This window comes from Trachurus trachurus, assembly GCF_905171665.1.
Source record: "Trachurus trachurus genome assembly, chromosome: 15".
Classification (NCBI taxonomy): domain Eukaryota; kingdom Metazoa; phylum Chordata; class Actinopteri; order Carangiformes; family Carangidae; genus Trachurus; species Trachurus trachurus.
Window position 1 is genome coordinate 22,580,587 of NC_139906.1, and position 18,540 is coordinate 22,599,126.

The 18,540-nt window shown below is 44.8% G+C and overlaps 1 protein-coding gene across 4 annotated transcripts in view; it reads right to left on the bottom strand.

Annotated features, from left to right (window-relative positions):
- Nucleotides 1-462: 462 nt before the first annotated feature.
- Nucleotides 463-18,540, bottom strand: part of ate1 (arginyltransferase 1) — a 52,571-nt gene continuing 34,493 nt past the window's right edge. For all 4 annotated transcript variants that reach the window (XM_083988204.1, XM_083988205.1, XM_083988202.1 and 1 more), the window contains exons 11-12: nt 9,221-9,341; nt 463-1,377 (exon numbers count right to left, since the gene is read on the bottom strand). In XM_083988204.1, the coding sequence (XP_083844330.1) occupies nt 1,199-1,377; nt 9,221-9,341 (300 nt within the window). In that variant the 3' untranslated portion in view covers nt 463-1,198. The remainder of the gene's footprint in view (nt 1,378-9,220; nt 9,342-18,540) is intronic.

Below are 18,540 nucleotides of genomic sequence, written 5' to 3' on the forward strand. Positions count from 1 at the left end.
TCAAACAACTTAATGGGGAAGCTCCATCACAGTCCTGAGCTGCTGCCACGATCACTTCGACCTGTGTAGTTAAAATATGTAGTTGAAAGCTTGCATGTCTGTGCTTTGAGGCTGGAGGCCTGCCTGCTGACACCAGGACTCGCTTGGCTCAGCCGAGCCATTCCCTGGCTGAGAGCTGCACTGCTGTTGACACTATGTTTGGGGGCCAGAGGCCATTCGCATTTGTGTTCTGCCAGCTCATATATCTAACACCTGTTGCTTGGCCCAGTTCAACAAGTGCAACAAGAGCACTTATCTCTGGGCGTGCTTTGGGAGACATAAGCTTACTACCGTATGTGTAAAAATTTACACAGTTCGAGAGAGCACTCCTGATGATTCCCAGAATCCGGCTGCCTGTGGATTCAGGGTTTGTGCTGCATAATTTACATGCAAAGGAAAGTCACAGGTCCAAGCAGGGAATATGTAACCCCTTTACTCCATTTAACCAAAAAATAACAGTGTCAATATTAAAAGAAAAGCAAACAAAGCTATACGTATTACAGACAAAAACATTGAAAACAAGTCATTATTTGCTTTAAATAAAAATCTTTACAATGTCGTGCTGTGGTAAGAGTCAGTCTGAAGTTTTGGGATGCAATGCAAGCAACCAAAAACCTTTTAGAAAAATCACTGGACATTCAACAGAGAACATGCTCTTCAATTGGCAATGCTGACATAAATCCAAAACCGAGTCTATTCTGAGGCGAGCCGTCACCTATGTGTAGATAAATGCTCCTTTTCAGCTTTGTTATTTAAACACACAGGACTGATGAGGTGCAAAAACAAAAAAACCATGATACCACAGATGATGTGGTATTAAAATGACACACAAGGGTTCTGGTCCTCGTATGCAGTCAAATAAAGCAAAAAGAAGAACAGGAGCTAAACTGAGAATGGATGCTACAGAGTTGAAAATAGAATAAATGCAAATGTGAATCACTGAATGGTGAATGGGTATATACATAGGGTAGATGGCTACTACATTGTTCCAGCCTGTGTAGAGTGTAGCATGGTGAGACTACTAGAGCAACAGAAAGCACTTTCACAGATAGTGAGGGGACACACACAAATACAACAACATAAATAGAAAAACATTGCTGGGAGGTGTGTATTCACGTGTGTTAAAAAAAAAAAGGTGCAGTGGTGTGATGCCGTGTGTTTAGGCGCGGTAGAGCAAGATCCTCTCAGCACAGTCCTGGCCAACCAATCCGGCGTACTGCTGCACCTCCGTCTCGTCGCTGGAGCCCTTGCGTTTGCGGGAATAGGCAGCGTAGGGCATGACGGCTCGTTTGTATAGCACCAGCGCTCTGCCCACATCCTTCAACACTCGAGCATCTCCTGGACACAAACAGGCACACATGAGAACATAATAAGGACCAGTGTAGACACATCAAGCACAAACATTGTCCTTTTTTTTTTCCCTTGCTCATTTTTAACCTCTGAGTGACTTGGCAGGGATACGCCATTATTCCGAGAAGCTGTTGGAGGAGCAGAAAGCATTTTTTCCCCTAAAAGCACTAATTCCAATATGCCTTAAACCTGGAGTCACGGAGGTGCATGAGCAGGCTAGCTCGTTGGCCTTGTTTATGGGGCCTTGCTCCCTCGCTGGCGGGCCAAACTCAGCATCTCATTAGGTCTTGTGTCATGCACTGCCAGCTCCCATCAGACCAGTGAAAACACTGCTAATCTCAAGTGTGCGTGTTTCAGAGTTTCAGAGTGGTTCAGAGAGCTGGATGGAAAAAAAAGGTGAAAAACGATGACCCTCGCGCTGCTGAGACGAAAACCGCTGCCTCCAGCAGTGAGAGGTAAAGCCAAGCTGCCCACAGCTGGCGCCAAGTGGATGTGCAAGAGGAGCACAGCAGGGAGTACGAAGTGAGCCAAAATAACCCAAATATAATGCAAGTGGGTCTAAAATCCATAGTTAACACTAATAATTTTCAGAGGAGTGCTTCATTTGCTGTCATTCACTGGAACTTTAGTAGGTACCGCATGTCTCTCCAGTGAATAACATCCCACTTTACTCACTCTAATTGCCCTCCTTTAATGCCATTTTAATCTCTCTCTTTAGCTCTTACTCCACATCTTTTCCGAGCATTCAGCTTCTTCACCCTTTGCAAAATGCCTAAAATGTAAAATTTATATCGTGCTGCCAAAAAAAGCACATCCTCAACGTACTATGCACATAATATTTCATCCATTCAGCCTGTCCCGTCTGGAGCAATCCTGGCCTGAGAGGAAGCAGATGAAAACAAACCCGGGGCCAGGCCGCGCAGCGGAGTGGACGAGCTTGCCAGGCCTATGGCGACACATCAGTCAAACAGGAGCGGGTTAGATTTGGTATTAATAGAGCTCAGGGCCTCCTGCTCACCACTACCGTTCCCCGTGACAACAACCCATGTGGCTCGCAGCTGAACGCCCAGGTGGTACGAATGATATGCACGTTTTTCCCCTCTGCCTATTCCCTAAAATATTAAGTATGCCGCCAAGTGCCGCCAAATCCCACCTGATCACCCAAACAACTGAGAGGGCAAGATAAGAGAGAAATTTAAATTGGGAGAAAAAAGGTCTTGTGTCCTGTGCCAGATGTTAAAAGGATCGCCCATTTACAGAGCACTCTGCTGCACTCCGACTGGACCCTGAAATTTCATGAGCTGAATGAGATCAGTTAAATTGTTACAGACCTCAAGTATCACTGAAATTGACAATGACTGCATCGGGACAGCAGTCAATATTTGGTCAGGGCAGATTGTCCCAAACGAAGACAGAGGAAAGAAAAGAGCTGGGTATGAAGATAAAGCCCTGAAGCTCTTTACCTCTCACACTCTCCATCTCCATCAATATATTTTCATATTTCAACCAAGATTTTCAAGCCACACTGTGGATTCATGTTTTATTTATTAGGCTCAATTCCCTGCACAGTAATGCCCTAACCACTCTCTCTAAAAACTGCTGAGTCATGCAGCTGAAGAACGCTTGATACAAACTTTTAAATGAAGGAAATCAGCAGTATGTTAAGTCTCACCATGTGGGGAAATGGATTTTAAAAGATGCAAATATGTTATGTAAGTTCCACATGGCCATAAGTTTGGTCCATGAAGAATTAATGTGTCCTGATGGGAAGAAAGTGAAAATATTTAAACGTTGGACGGATGCTTCCTTAATCACTTAAGCAGCCTCCAGTATTAGTTCTATAGTCTCTCCAAGCACCATGTGTCTCCTCGTGTTTTTGGCTGGAACGCAACAGCAGGGTCGGCTCTATCTTTGCAAATGTCCGTGACTGACCGACTGACTGGCTCACTGACAGAGTTCAGTGATAATAATTACATCATTGGTCATCTGAATCCTATGTGACCAAGAAAAATTTCCCATTGGCCGTTGCACTTTCAAGATGAACTGGCACTCGCTTCTAATGTACCATGACCATAGAGTTCGTCATGACCTATTTGAATACAGTATTACTAATTCAAACAAATGAATGCAAACCACTCAAATGCAGTTAATACAAGTATAGCATCAGCCATCTTCTTTTAAGTGAGAGCTACCTGTAATCCAAAACAGTAAAGGTCTGAAAGCTGTTTGTTTAACAAAGACTACTAAATGTGAAAGCACCCTAATGTTCTGTCTCTTCTTACTTCCTTCTTTCAGTCATTTTGTATTGAGTTGAGTTTTGTTTATTTTTTCTGACCATGTCTCAATTACAAAGAAGATCACTTTAATAAGAAAGTTTGTCCACATTTCGGACTGGTACTGAGCGTGCAGACAGAGTGAGAGAGAAGCAAACAGATGAAAAGCTGAAAGGAGCTGACACCGGACAGAACGCAAAAAGCCTACGACGTGGTCCAGCTGCACGCTACATTTTGACCTAGTCTTGTTTATCAGTGTGTCAACCCACTCAAACAACAATTGCGCAAAGTTGAACTTTTCCACTCCAATGCGTGACACTACCCTGAAGCACCGCTGTCCCCCTGTTAAGATATTAAGTAATGAACATTTTACAGACCACTGTGGACAGCAGCGTGTAGCTTTAAGATGGTCTATTAATCTTAACAGTAAAACTGAGCAGAGGCCTGATCTGCTTCTCGATCTCTCTCTTAGTCAAAGCAATCCAAACATCCGTTCCTCACATAAACAACTTTCCTTTTCTTCTTCATTCACTCCGCTGTGCCCCCCTCCTCATTTTGAGGAGCTGCAGACCCTGTTTCCGTCAGGCCCGCCGGATGCTCAGTGACACGCCGCTCTGAGGTCACAGCTTCTCGGTGTCAGGGTTCAAGGGTCGGGGGGAAGAGGAGTGGTGAGGGTCGGCCGTGGAGTGAGAGGGTCAGGGCCGAGGCTAGGGGCCTTGACACCTCGCCACGCTCCTCTCTCTCTTCCCATCTATCTCAAACTTTCTAAAAACTTGCTTAACACCGGATGCTGGTCAAAGCCAGGCCATCGGGTTATGACCGCTTACTATGACCTGGTGTTGCAAATCAAAAATAGGGCTTACTTTTGAAAAGAAAAAGGCCAAAACCATGGTGTGTAGAGTAAAAAGACCACTCACTGACTGAAAGACCTGGGTTAAAGCCCCTGTGTTAGCACACATCCGTCTGGCTGACCTTGAATCTATGTAGCTGACCATGGATTTTGACCCAATGAGTAAAGAGAACAAGAGAATTCCTCTACTTTATGAAGGATATTATCATTATTGTTATTAAAATCAAGCAAAGATTCTTCCACAGTGGGAAAAATGCAGCAGATCTGGAGGGAAGAAAAAACCTGCCTCTGCATTAAAACAGAAAAGACAGAGAGAAGTCATATCTGTCAACCCTCCCCTCTGAATGGGAACATTAGTGCACGTCAGGCTAAGGAGCAGAAAGCCTAGTGAAGAGCACGGCAAAGTGGCTGTGACAGTGAGACAAGATATGAAAGTGTATAATATAAAAGATAAAAAATATAGTGGAGAAAGCAGGTGACGTGCAGGGAAAGTGGTGGATGCTGTCAGGCTTTCTCCGTCTCCTCCATCTAGTCGTGTTTATGTTAATGTCACTGTTGCTGAAAGCAGAGATACTGAGCATCTCAAAGTCAATCAGCTTCATGAGAGATATTTATCTCTGAATGTATCTTTTTAAATGAGACTTGAAAGAGAGACTAAGAGAATGGGATCATTCTGTTCAAACATTTCTGATAGTTCACTGAGTGCTGTTCTAAGTGTGTGTAGAAAAAACACGTAGCGCTGTGAGTCTTCCATGGCGCCTCCTGGACGCACTTTAAGTCCGGGGGTGACTATTTGTGTCACACAGTTTTTCCAAGTGTTTATCCTACTGAACGGGCAATGCCCCTTCTTCTGTCTCCATGCAGGCTGATTATAAGTGTGTGCAAGAGAAGTTACATATGTGCCGGGTAGAATGTGTGTGTGCCTGCGTGTGTACGCACTGTATAGACATTTGTGAGAGGCCACAACAAGGCCCTCGGGAACCTCGATGTGTCAGCAGCTGGCATGTAATCAATGTGAGCCTGCTTTGGACAGAGTTGTGTAAACTTTAGATTAGCTGTCTTTAGACACCTCATTAGGACAGCTCTGTAACCCGGTCACCCTGACAGCCTTAACACCAAACAACACGGCAGCTCTCTTTCACCCCTGGGTGAAGCTTTAAGTTGAAATTAATGGGTGGTTTTAATAAAAACAGGAATTTCTTAAAAGATCCAAGTTTCTTTTGGCTTCTTTTTTTCCAGATCAAGCCCCTTTGTTGTCACTGTTGTTAACATAGTTTCAAAATTCAAAATTCAAATTATTACTGTTTATCAGTGGCTCTTTGAAAAGCAGCCATACAATACATTTTATATATATGCTGAATACTATATTTGTTCAGTTACCATACATCTTAATTTTGTGGCCACTGCTAAATAAATAAATAAATGAATGAATGAAACACCATTGTAGACTGATAGTTCCTACAGGATACATGGGAGTTTCCAGCGCTGTTGGATGCAGCCAGGACTTCCCCAGGACTTAAAATCACATCAAAACAGCCTTTATTTAGACCAAAAACAAGCCACACACTCAGCAGTGTGCCATGCTGATGATGACACAGGCCAGGCTGACCTGGTGACTGACTGACCACTGGACATATTTCTGGACAAGTCCACGCCACAGCTCGTCTGGCAGCGGCTGTCTTTAGCTGCAGCTCAACCCCACAAGCTTGGCAACAGGCCTGAGGGCCGACCATCAAGACAGCGAGCACTGAAATGTAATGACACTGCGTTTGGACAGCTCAGGCCTGAAATAATGTCAGACACCGTCCAAGATCAACAGTCCAACGCTGGAACGGACGCACCACAAGAGCCACAGACACACAAACATACACCGGCCACAGTGAAAATGGCACGGTCTGAGACCGCCACTCTGTCCTCAGTAATTTGTGCCTACTCAGGGATTAAGGCTATGACTGACAGGAAAAGGTCAGACCTACCACTGGCTAAACTGTTAATGGCAAAGTTGTAAATGACCAGTCTACTAATGGTCTTTTAAATGCCCTCGATTCTTTTGGGTGTGGTGCTTTCAACACCATTTGAGTGAATGACACGAGCGGGCCAAGAAATTACAGAAAAGGGTATTTTTTAAAGACATGTGTTCATGTTTAGAGTCTAATGGCTAACTTAATACCCACAATTCTTAGCTCATGACACAACCTGACCCCTACAACAGGCCAGGGGACAGAGAAAAGGGGCATGAGTGTTCAAGAAGGTTTTCTTTCATTAAAGCAGATATCAGCTTCACGGCCGTTTCGGCTAATGCTGCGTTCAAGGCAGGCTTTTGAAACCGTAAGTTACAGCTTCAAGTCACAACTACGACTTGGTAGCGTTCCAGGTAACCCGTAGCTCGTGTTTTTACCATCCTGTTGTCTGTGAAAGTTCCCTATAACGGCCACTCGTAACTTCCGACCCGTGAACTCGTACCAGATCGAACTGGTATATGACTTCACAGGAAGGAAAAACACAAAGTACGAGTTTCTTTGAACGCACCATGAGTTAGCAGCCCCCGCCCTTGTCAGGCATCAATTGGTCCTCGTGCTACGTCACCACATTCACGCGCATCCCTTGGCTGCACACACAGCCCTTCATGCCGTTCTCTCTCCTCATTGGATAACACTTGTATCCCACAAGGAAAATTTTCTCCTCGGGTTACAGCAGAGCAGAGTGACGGAGAGACTCGTGTTTAGGCTGAAATACTTCATGTAAGTGATTGCTGACGGAAAATAGGACTATTTAGGACTTATATTAACAAAAACATTCCACTGATATCTGCTTTAAAGTTCATCACATGTGCTGGTTTTTACCTTTTACCAAGTCCAAGTATGACCTCACTGAAGCAAACTCTTAATCTGCCTCTCTACTTTCATGTATTCCTCCTTTGTCCTCCACCTCTCTGTCAATCTATCTCTCATTTTATTGTACTTCTCTCCCCTCTGGTGCCAGCGTACAGCCACCAGCCTGCCTCCCTTTCACTTCCCATTTAAATAAAATCATTTTTACCACATCTCTCCCTTCTCCCCCTCCATTTTCTACTCTACCCTCTCTCTTACCCTCCATCTACCGCTCCCAGTCTACTTGACAATCAAATTCTTGTCCTCTCACATCTCCTATTACTGTCTATCAGAGGCTTTCTCCTGTTTGGTGATGCAGATTAATGGAGAAGAGTAAACAGGAGATGGCCGGTCCTTGTAAACTCAATCATTCAGGTTACAAGCACTGGCAAGCATTTACAACCTGAAACCACCTAAGGGACAGAAATGCAGAGTCGTCACAGGAGGGTGAACAGAAAGAGATTATAAAAATATGGAGTCAGAATATGTATCACCGGCCATTTACCTCCGCAGAAGAAAATTCAAAACTCTCCTGTCAAAACTTCCAAACTCACATCAACTCTGTCTGGCCCCTGGCTCTAACCCTGACAGCCCAGACGATGGGCGTCTGCCAGTCTACCTTCTGAGTGCGGTTTAGCACCACTGATATCACTATTCATCTAATGACAGCATGGAACTTCCATAACGACGGCACTGGCCCTGCTCTGACCACAGTGAAGGATCATGGGGGGAGAAGACCGTGCGATCAGAGCTGCTGGCCCTTTGTTTACCCCTGTTCAATGTCTGCACACTGCCCTTGGTGCGAGCCCACATTTTTCAGCACGCCATCACGGTGAAACCAGATCAGATGTTAACACAAGGTTCACGGGTTCATCCGGAGCAGCGTGCACCGATAACTGGAGGATCCAAGTCTCCAAAATCCGAGCAGCAGGACAGTATGTTAGTAATGTAATAAACGGAGGCAGCTTCATAAGATAAATGTGCGAAAATGTTTCCTTTAGAGGTATATTGTGTAGGAATTACTCCCATCTAGCGTTGAGGTTGTATATCGCAAGCAACTCAGGGTTTCCCGCAGCGCTTTACTGTTAAGGCGGCCACCTTAACAACAAAGAGCTGCGTGGTGAAAGCGAAACTTAATACGCCCCGATCCGCTCCCCCCCTGCCGACAGGACAGACACCACCTTAACTAACTCATTTTCTGGGGGAAACACTGCAACTCAATCGTATTTTTCATTCTGCATTCACGTGAAATTGGGCAGACAGCAGACGGATGACAGCCGCTGCACGTAACGTTATAAACAAGCCTCTATGTAAACAAGTGGTCCGTCAGCACGAGGCAAAACAATGGCGATGTCGTTTTGTTTACCTGACCCACGTTTTACCGGCTTTCTCTGGACTTCTGTGACTAAAATGACATCTGGTTTGTTACCGACGGCCGTCTGCCCGACTGCAGGTGAATGCAGCATCAGTGTAACGCTCCATTCCTCCTCACTGCGTTACCGCGGTGACTTTTCACAGACGCCACCTCGACCTGAGCCGACAGCTCCGGTGTCTCCGCTGAGTTTCCGTGGTTTCCTACCGTCACGCTGCCACTGAACGTAAAAACATGGCGACACGACATGGCAGCCAGCACCGAGCTTACCCGCTCCATGGAGATATGAATGATATGAACGGCAAATTCAGAGCTGAAAGGAACACTTCAGTTTGTTGATGGGGGCGATTACTAATTAATGAAAAACATACTTTTGAACGAAATAATCGATTTTCATGAATAGATAACAGGAGAAGTTACACAGTGTCTGTTTAAAACAACAGAGTGGAGTGTAGCACAATTGTACCTGCATCATGATCTTGGTTGAAACGGGCATAGCGGGAGTTCTCCAGCTGTAGTATACATCGCTCTATTGCTACCCAGGCATAGGTCTCCGGGCACAGGAGGTCTGAAGGCCGGTACTGCCCCTGGGGAGTGAAAGAGGGACAAAGAGAAGGGGTTACACCTCTAAGCAAATCAATAATCGATAAATCAATCCACATAAAATGCTAACAAGTGTGTTTTATCTGAAAAAAAAGCCAAACAACTTGTTCATCACAATCCCGTTAATGTTTATTATACACTTTTTTTTTTAGTTTTTCACTGTTTGGAGATGTTGTCTTAGGTTTTGAGATTTACGAATGTTTTCTGACATTTAAAGGATAATGTCATTAATCTATAACCCTGCCGACAAATAGTTCAGTGATGATAAATTATCTTTGTCACACCATGTTCACACCACACTAATGATGCCTCGGGGTCAAAGGTTTGACAAGTTGTAAACTGACCTCTGGGTCAGAGAAAGGGTTGAGACCTGGATCAAACTTTGCTCTGTTTAAGTTCTCCGCTTGAACGCTATGCTTCTCTATAGCAGGAGTGTTATGTCGTCTGCAGTGTTGAGCAGGAAATGTAAACACACATGCGTATTGTAATGTGTGCTTGTGAAATAGGTGCAAGTCTGTATTTGACCCAACTTTTTGGATGGAAAATAAACCAAGCTGAACAAAAACAGCTGCGGGGCAAAGAAAGAAAAAAAATGAGACAGGGGTTGAATGAGCAGAAAGGAGGAGGAGGAGGAGGAGGAAGAGCCTCCATTATCAGAGACCTGCGTTTTATCACATGACTCCAAACAAATACAAACTGCTGAGGTCGCTCTGTAAACAAGCAGGCGCCTGCAAAAGCCCCCCTGCACTGTTTCGACATACACAATAATATTTAAAGTTTATGAGACATTAAACTGTTTCATGAGGCTACTTTTTATACACAACTGAGGTCATAAGTGCTGGGTGATTAAACTTGCAACTAAAAGAAAAAAAACAACAACAACACAATTGTCACAAGAAAATTAACAGTACACAAGACAAAGGAAATACCATTCCTCTTCACAGGCACTCTGACCACGACCCATCTATCAGTGTAGGCCTATATGGAAAATATGCAGCCTGCTTTTACATGCAGGATAAGATGCCATGAAAAATGAAAAACAGAGGAATGTGAAGGATACACTGATCTGTCAGGATTTCCCCCTCAAGTTGGGCTCCTTATCTAGAGCCACTCTCTTTCCCTCCCCCCACAACCCAGTCAGGTAAAAGGCCAAAAGGTATTCATACGGTCATATGAAACGAGCCTATACCGAGTGAAGGGAAAGGCTGTGTCGAGAAGAAAGCAACTCAGAGTGAAGCAACAGACGCAAAAACATGCTTTAAGTGCTTCTGCTAACAGATGGCTGCTAGTGGAATGCTACCAATCCGTAGCTGCAGTGGACACACACATTGATCGGATGTTCTCCGTGTCCCAACAACCTAAAGCCTTCTACAACTGTCAGCGCAGTCAGCTTGACACTCTCACACTCTACCTCACCTCTATGCACTCCTTCAACACTGCAGCCAGACACTCCTCTACATATGCGGAGCACACACACCTGCTCACACACATATTTCCTGCCGTGGTCCCCCCCCCCCTGCACCCTGACATTACACCTCAGTTCAACCTGACTGTGCAGAGGGAGAATGGAAACAACAGAAACAGAGGTGGGAATGAAAAAAAAAGAGAAAAGGCAAGGACAGACCCTTGGATAAGCTACTGTTCCATGAAGAAAAGCTGGCGCATTTGTAATAGAAATAAAGAGGATTCCTGTTTTCTGGAGGCCTGTGTTTTGATTCTACAATCCACAATGATATATGTAGTGCTTTGCTGTAAGGTTCCAGCAGAAAGAGAGGCCGATCTAACCAAAATGAGACCCAGAGTCTGCGTATGGCTCACACACACACAATTCCTCAATTCTCCCCCCTGAAAAGAAAAAAGGACAGAGTGGGATGAAGAGTATGAAAGGACACAGCTATTAGTGGTCTGGACAGAGGAGAGAGAAAAGAAGACAGAAGGGAGAAAAGAAAAAGCTTGACTTGCCCACTACCTATCTGTCAGCTTCTTTTTTTTTATTGCACTGAAAGTAAAGACTGAGTTCACCACTGACTTTTTTTTTAATCTTCCCACTTTTTTTTTTTTTTTTTTTTTTAACTTCCCCCAGTTGGCTTGGAGGCCCTGTAATTCACAGCTGCCCCTGCTGCTTCCTTGGCTCATCTTCAGCTCTGTGTTTTCTAGTTCTGCCTCCGTTTGCTCACAACATCCATCTTTCTATATAACAGTCACTGATACCAAACAGAGAATGCAGTAATGGTTTCCCGAAACTGATAATCTTGAGACAGAGGACTGATGAGAAAACATTGGGATTGCTGGAAGTGACACCGCGCTACTTCTACAAATCTCTGTTAGTGAGTGAGTGGAGAGGCCACAGGAGGTGATAATGGGGTAACATATAAATGGCTGTATAACTATATGATAAGGACTTTTGTTTTTTTAATGTGTCCACTCAATTCTATGGAGGACTAGTCGACAGTTGAGGCTTTCCAGACAAAGGTTTAGTCCTCCTCTCATCAGTGGTTCTCTTCCTCCCTTTCTAAACGCTCGGAGCCTCCCCCACCAACCAATCCGTCACCATCCTTCCCTCCTTCCCTCGCTCGCAAGTTCAGACGAACACGGAGGTGACTGCCGATGACTGACAAACGCTGAAAGGCTCGTTTAGAGAGACAGAGGAAGGAGATGGACGACGAACAAATGAGTGGAGAAAGAAGGAAACATGTACAAACTTCGGCGGAGAGACCCGGCCGCCATCAGAGGTGTGAGAAACGAGATGGAGATAGGAAGTAGACGGGGGGAAAATTAGGTGCAGATGAGTAAAGGGACGGTATTTAACGGCAATAAGACATAGATGGAGGAGAGCTGATGGGAGTGATAGGAGCTGACCGAGTGCCAGCGCTGAGAGAGGATGTTGGAAGCGCAGGATGAAGAGGGAGGGTTTGGAGAGAGACAGAAAAGGGGGTGGGGGGTGAGATGAAGACGAGAGGAAAAAGTAGATGAGAGGAGAAATAAAAAGCTGCATTCAATGACGGCCACGTAAAGAAAAAGCGACTTAACAAAATGGAAACTACATTTACAAGTGTCTAGTGTTTCCTATGTGCTTGCTAATGAAGGTGCAGAGGTCACCGCTTATAGGAAAGCAATTTCCTACAGTGCTGATTTCCCAATGAAGTGAACTTTAACAAGACAAGAGAGGAAAATTGCTCAACCTCATTTGAATAACAAGATGTCCCAGCGTAAACAATTACACAACCAGTCAGTCATCAGAAGTAAACAAACCTACACAGGGCTTGACACACAGTTACACAATACTTTGCAGATCTATTATCACTCCGAGTCCCTTGGTGACACGTTATTTTCAGGCCACACAGACTTCACTCTCATACAGATAACTGAGGCGCTGCTGTCAGAGCAAACTTTATTACCAATTCATTGACTCCAATATATAACTGTCACCTTGTTCCTTTCATTCATTGTACACCATTCTCCCTGTTTCTGTCTGGTTTTCTCACACATCTCGAAGTGGAAAGGGATGCCCCCGGCCCCACACCTATGATTTATAGGAGAAGCAATTAATCAGACACATGAATCGGGTTTTGTTTTTCTTTCTTTTTTCTTGCTGCAGCCAAGAAAACCTCATGAAAACCTACACGTCTTTTGCCTCCTGCTTCTTTTCTTCCTCCCTGTCTGACCATGAAGCAGACATGTGAGGTCTGGTCTGCGGCGAGCGGAGACAACTCTCATCAACCGAGACTATCAGCCAAGGCGACTTGAGGCTGTCCAGAATAACGCACAGGTAAAAGTTCAGTCACAGCTTTTTATCAGTTCAAAAGTTAATTAAAACTTTAACATTTTGCTCCGGTAAGGCCATTTTTTTTATTTTTTTTATCAGAATGCATCCTCTGGAGCATAGGAAATGATATGATTTTGCCTCTGGCAACAACAAAACAGGTCTGTGTTGAACAAACAGAGGAAGAGCTCTGCAGTTAGGATGAGAGAGAATTTATTTTGAAAGCCCTTTGAAGGCAATTTTTTATTCTCTGGTTTTCGACTATTAACTGGATAAAACAACAATTATAGATGATATTCTGAATGAATATATATTAATCTACATGCACAAAATAGAAAATGTAAGGGAATTTTTAACCAGCGGAATTGGTATCAATTTAAAGGGATAGTTCAACATTTTGGCAAATTGGCCCAATTTGCCATAATCCCTATAGTTTTAGGAGTAGGTTTAATTGTCGGTGCAAGCTGTTTTTAGAACGGCAAAGCCGAGCCACGAGCTGCTCAGAGCTACGCTATGGAGGCTAATGGGATTTCTTGGTTTCCCTCATCAAAAACACAATCCAACAACTCCAAAACGTTTGTGACCTGCACATTCACCCCGCTATGAGATAATAACGGAACATTATGAGACGGAGTTGTTTTTGAGGCAAATGCAGAGACTGCTTGCCGAAAAACTGCCCCTGACGGAAAAGTGCATCAGCGGTTTTGCATGAATTTACCTTGAAAACAACTCTGTCTCTCATAGCGTGGTGAATGTGCAGGTCACAACTTGTCCACGAGAGCGTTTTGGAGTTGTTGGATTGTGTATTTGATGAGCTTGATGAGGGAAACCTAGAAATCCCATTAGCCTCTGTAGCGTAGCTCTGAGCTGCTCACTACTCTGCTCCGCCGTTCTAAAATAGCTTGCACCGACAATTAAAGGGTAACAAGCCTACTCCTAAAACTACAGAGATTATGGCAATGGGCCAATTTGCCAAAATGTTGAACTATCCCTTTAAATATTCTTTAAAAATCCATCAAGCTAATTTGACCGCAACCTGCTTTCCCCTGTAGTTTCTCTAGCATCTGTTATTATTTTCTATAACACAATTAAGCTGTTATCTTAGGGTACAATTACATCTTCCATTTAAGGATCTCACTTGGTTTTGCAGCTACACTACAGTGTCACAGTTTGGAGTCGTCCTCTCTCTCTCATGCTTGGTGGAGGAAAGACCAGAGGACACGGAGGTGGACTCGTTGTCATAGTGACAGGGTTTCCCTGCCTCCATCTGCATTACTTTACACTCCACATCTGCTGCTGATTTCCTGCTCATATCTCCAGTGGAGTTTTCACCCACCCTACCCCTCGCTGATGTGTCCCTGTGTATGTGTGCGTGCACAAGTCAGGCACTGTACATAGAGTCTCCAGCAGTTTCAATGAGTCTATTCTTGTTAACACTATCAGTACAGCTCAAATCTCCCCAGGAAAGAGCATTGAGTAATACAGTAATCTGCTGGTCAACTGAACACCTATTCCAGTGTGAGACACAGCGGCTCCATGAGTGTGACGTAAGGCTGGTTGTAGAATAGATGAGGTCACCAACGTTAGACTCTGTTTGGCTCTGGCAAAACATATATTATCCAAAAATAACATGCCATACAAAAAGAACTCTGTTTTATAATATGGGTGGTCAAGCATGAACACAATAGTGAATAGGATATTATGGATGTGTGTGATATTGAACATTGTTCAAGCACACTCAGGGAGAAATGAACAAACAGATGAATATGGTCACCGTACTGTATTTGTAGTCTCTTCATTGTATGTTATTCACCTGCTTGTCACTCTGGAGTCATGTGAGCTGGAAGGGCACACAAAGAGGTCTAGTGTGACCCAGAGCGAGGCAGACCTAACCTAGACCGGCCCGGGCCAGCAATCTGACCCAGGGTCACATTCAGCCAATCCAACTCACAGACCAATAAACACAGGCCTTGATCCCTACATCTGTAGTCTCTCTCAGACATATAGCTCTCACAATGCTCCCCCTCTAATGTCTTAAGACCGTTGAAACACACACATTCTGCCCAGACGCGGGGGCACGGCCGAGGGGCCTCTGGCCGCTGACGGACACACGTAAACAGTGCGGCTCACACAAACACAAATGCAGCTAGACAAATAACACTAAAAACCAAGCAGGGTGGACAGAGGGACAGCACCAGTGAAAGACATGTCCAAACAAGCTGTATCTCAGAATAGTGGCCCACACAGACGCACTTTCACCACAGTCTGTGACAATATGTACATATGCATTTGTGTGTGTGTTTGTGTGTGTTTGTGTGTGCGTGTGTGTGCCCCGAACATGTCTGGGATCTGCGTTTGGGGAGATTTACGCTAACTGCTGCTGTTTAAACACTCGGGGCCCACCAAGGCCTTTTCACCCTACTCAACACATTACCACAGGACGACCTTCAAATAAAGCTTCTAGACTGGTAAGTCTCCCCCTTGGGCCCCTGACAACCCCCACAATCCACCCCACTCTGTCCCAGCACTCCCTCCTAGCCTGGCTATGCGTCACGGCTCCACGGATGACAGGTTAATGAGGAGAAAATATTTTTACAGGATCGCATTTCGACTGAGCCCTGAGAACCAATGGCAGCGCTTTTATGGGCATCAGCTCACAGACTGGGCACTTTTATCTCTTTATCTCCTCTGGCTTTACGGGCAGGCGAGCTGTTACGCCTGTCTGACACAGACCACAGCTTACTGACTTGCCCTTAATCTTGGTCTTAAAGGCCCACCTCAAACTTCTAACTGCAAGACCAAACCCGAGGCCTTTCACCCACACACTGAATAAATGTCTAGCTGTATTTGTGAGACCAGCTCAGTCAGCCCAGCAGTGCTTATCAAAAATCTTCCATCAAAAGCAGAAACTAGCCATTTTTTTCAGACAAAGTGGCGCAGCTGCAGCAGGTTTGAAAATAAATAGTGGCCAAGTTAATGGCAAGGCAAACACCTCAGCTTGGCAGCTAGAGGGCTCTGGATCAGCTCAGCGTGACACCATCTCTAAACTCTCGTTTTTACCCTTCTGACCTTCACACCTCCCCCTTGCTCTCGCACTCCTGCTACCCGCCTTCACCCAGCTCCATCCTTCCACCAGCAGTAAGACTGAATCATCTGACCTGACCTCTTGAACTTTGCTCCCTGAGACCCTCACCCTGTCAGCACTCCTCCTAGGGGTGCCAAGCAGTGGCTGCCCTCAGACCGTGCTGTAGCCTGTTAATGATTTGTTAAAAACACAACCATGGCAGGACAGAAGGAGGGGGGAGAAAAGAGATGATGAAGCATAAAAGAGCGGCAAAATTATCAAAAACTTTAAACAAATGTTTCTGCTGAGAGGTGCACTGTTGGTGGTCTCCTGTCGAGCTAAATCAAACAACACTGTTTCTGTCAGAAAGGCTTTAATTTAAGACAGGGGGGAGGGGAGCGAGTTGGAAGGTAGAGAGAGAGGGGTATGCTTTAGCTTATAAATTTCAGAGAAAGGGAGAAAATGAGCCTGGTCGGGTTTGATCTTATTTTGATGGGCACAGGTTTTGATGGGCACATTGTTGGAAGGTAATGCTCCTGGCATGGCAGAAAAATGCCCTCTAAAAACAAACCAAATATTGCTTCATCTGAGGAAAAAGAGCAGTCTAGAGAAACAAGAAGTGGGATGGTAAGAACGTGAGAAAGGCCGGGCAGTTCCAACATGGAACAATGCACTCACCACAGTAACTTTAAACCACCTCTATGTAAACCATAGTGCATCTTAGCATGCAGCTATGACAATTGGAGGAACAGTATCAGGGTCAGTCCCGCCTCCTAGTGCAGTTATAACTTTAGACTAAATCAACAAAACGTGTTGCCGCGTTTTATCTCCGAACGGAATCAGCTAAAGTTTTTTTAGCCCGATCCCTTCTCTCTCTATCAATCTTTCATCCCGACCAGCATGGTGGTTTACTTCTTGAACAGTTGCTGAAAGAAGAATGGAAACAAAAAGAGAGAAAAGGGCTGGCTCTACTGTGCCTGGACCTGCAGGACCTGTGAGGCATAAACCCACTGGTTTCACACAAACACTGTAAACTTTCTCAGTACGACTCATCGAAAATCTATCAACAGGTTTTAACGTTTATACTGGAAGAGCAACAATAATCAGCAAAAAACGCAGAAGAAAACAATGTGCTCATCAACAAATCTAGTGGGATGGCGCACAAACAAACCCTGTAACCTCTCTGGGAAACAGTCACCTGTGGATGCCTCAAACTCACACACTGTCACTCTTAATCTTCCCTGATGTACAACAAGTGACACGCAGAATGTGAGGTCACACACGTACACATAACATACTGTCTGAATGGGCCCCTTCAGTGAAAATAACATGCATGCAGACTCCTGATAGCTGTGGCTTGGAGCCTTTTTAGCATGTCATAACCTGCCGCAGCGTACCAGGAGAGGAGTGGGGGGGGGCTCATCACATTAACATACGCTGCTGCTTATTGATGGCACTGCACTGATTCTGAGTGTCGCTTCTCTTTGTGCATCAGCTGGATCGGGACTGATTTTACTGAGCTGGCCTCAAATCAGTGAGAAAAACAATGAAGGGAACAGGAGACTTTTAGAAAAACACGTGTGTGCAGGTACGTACTTGTGTGTCCTGAGTAAATGAGGTCCGATGCACACGCCTGAGCTTGGGGGCACACTGACATGTATAATGACGTCATGATAATTAAGTTCTTGAAGCAGGTGACAGATGAGCCTGAAGGCACGCACTGATTAAAGGGATACGCCAAAAAAATTTTTTTTCATGTCTGGCCTCACTCCCGAGTCTATGACAAGCAGATAGACACCATCCTTTCGACTGTGCTTGCAGTAACAAGGGAGATACGGGCGCACCCGTAATTAGCTTAGCTCAAACGCTGGAAGTGTATAGGTAGTGTTAGCCTGCCTCCTACCCGAGCCAAAATCAGCATTCAGAAGCTGATTTCATTTTAGCTCTAAACTCTGTAAATATATCACTTTATCAACATTTCAAACATTTTAGGCGAGAAAGTACCCGTTTAGAACAGCAGTGTGTCATTAATTTGTCTAAATACCAGCCGTTTACAATTTTGTTCGGACAGATTCAGCGCTACTCAAGCTAGCCGCTGTGACCAACGCACTTCTGGTTACTTTCACAAAATAAAACACCCGTTGGCCTTTACATACAGAAAACCATGACGATAGAATTTGTGCTTTTACTTTGAAATAGGAAGCTAGCCTACCCTCGATGTAGCTAGCTTGAACCAAAATAAACCGTCTTTGCTTGAACCCTCCGTTTTGACCGATCTCGTCCCGTTACCGGCATTTGACCGCTCAAGATGCCTGACTGGAGAGTTTTGTCAGCTCTGAGACGAAGATCGACCCGC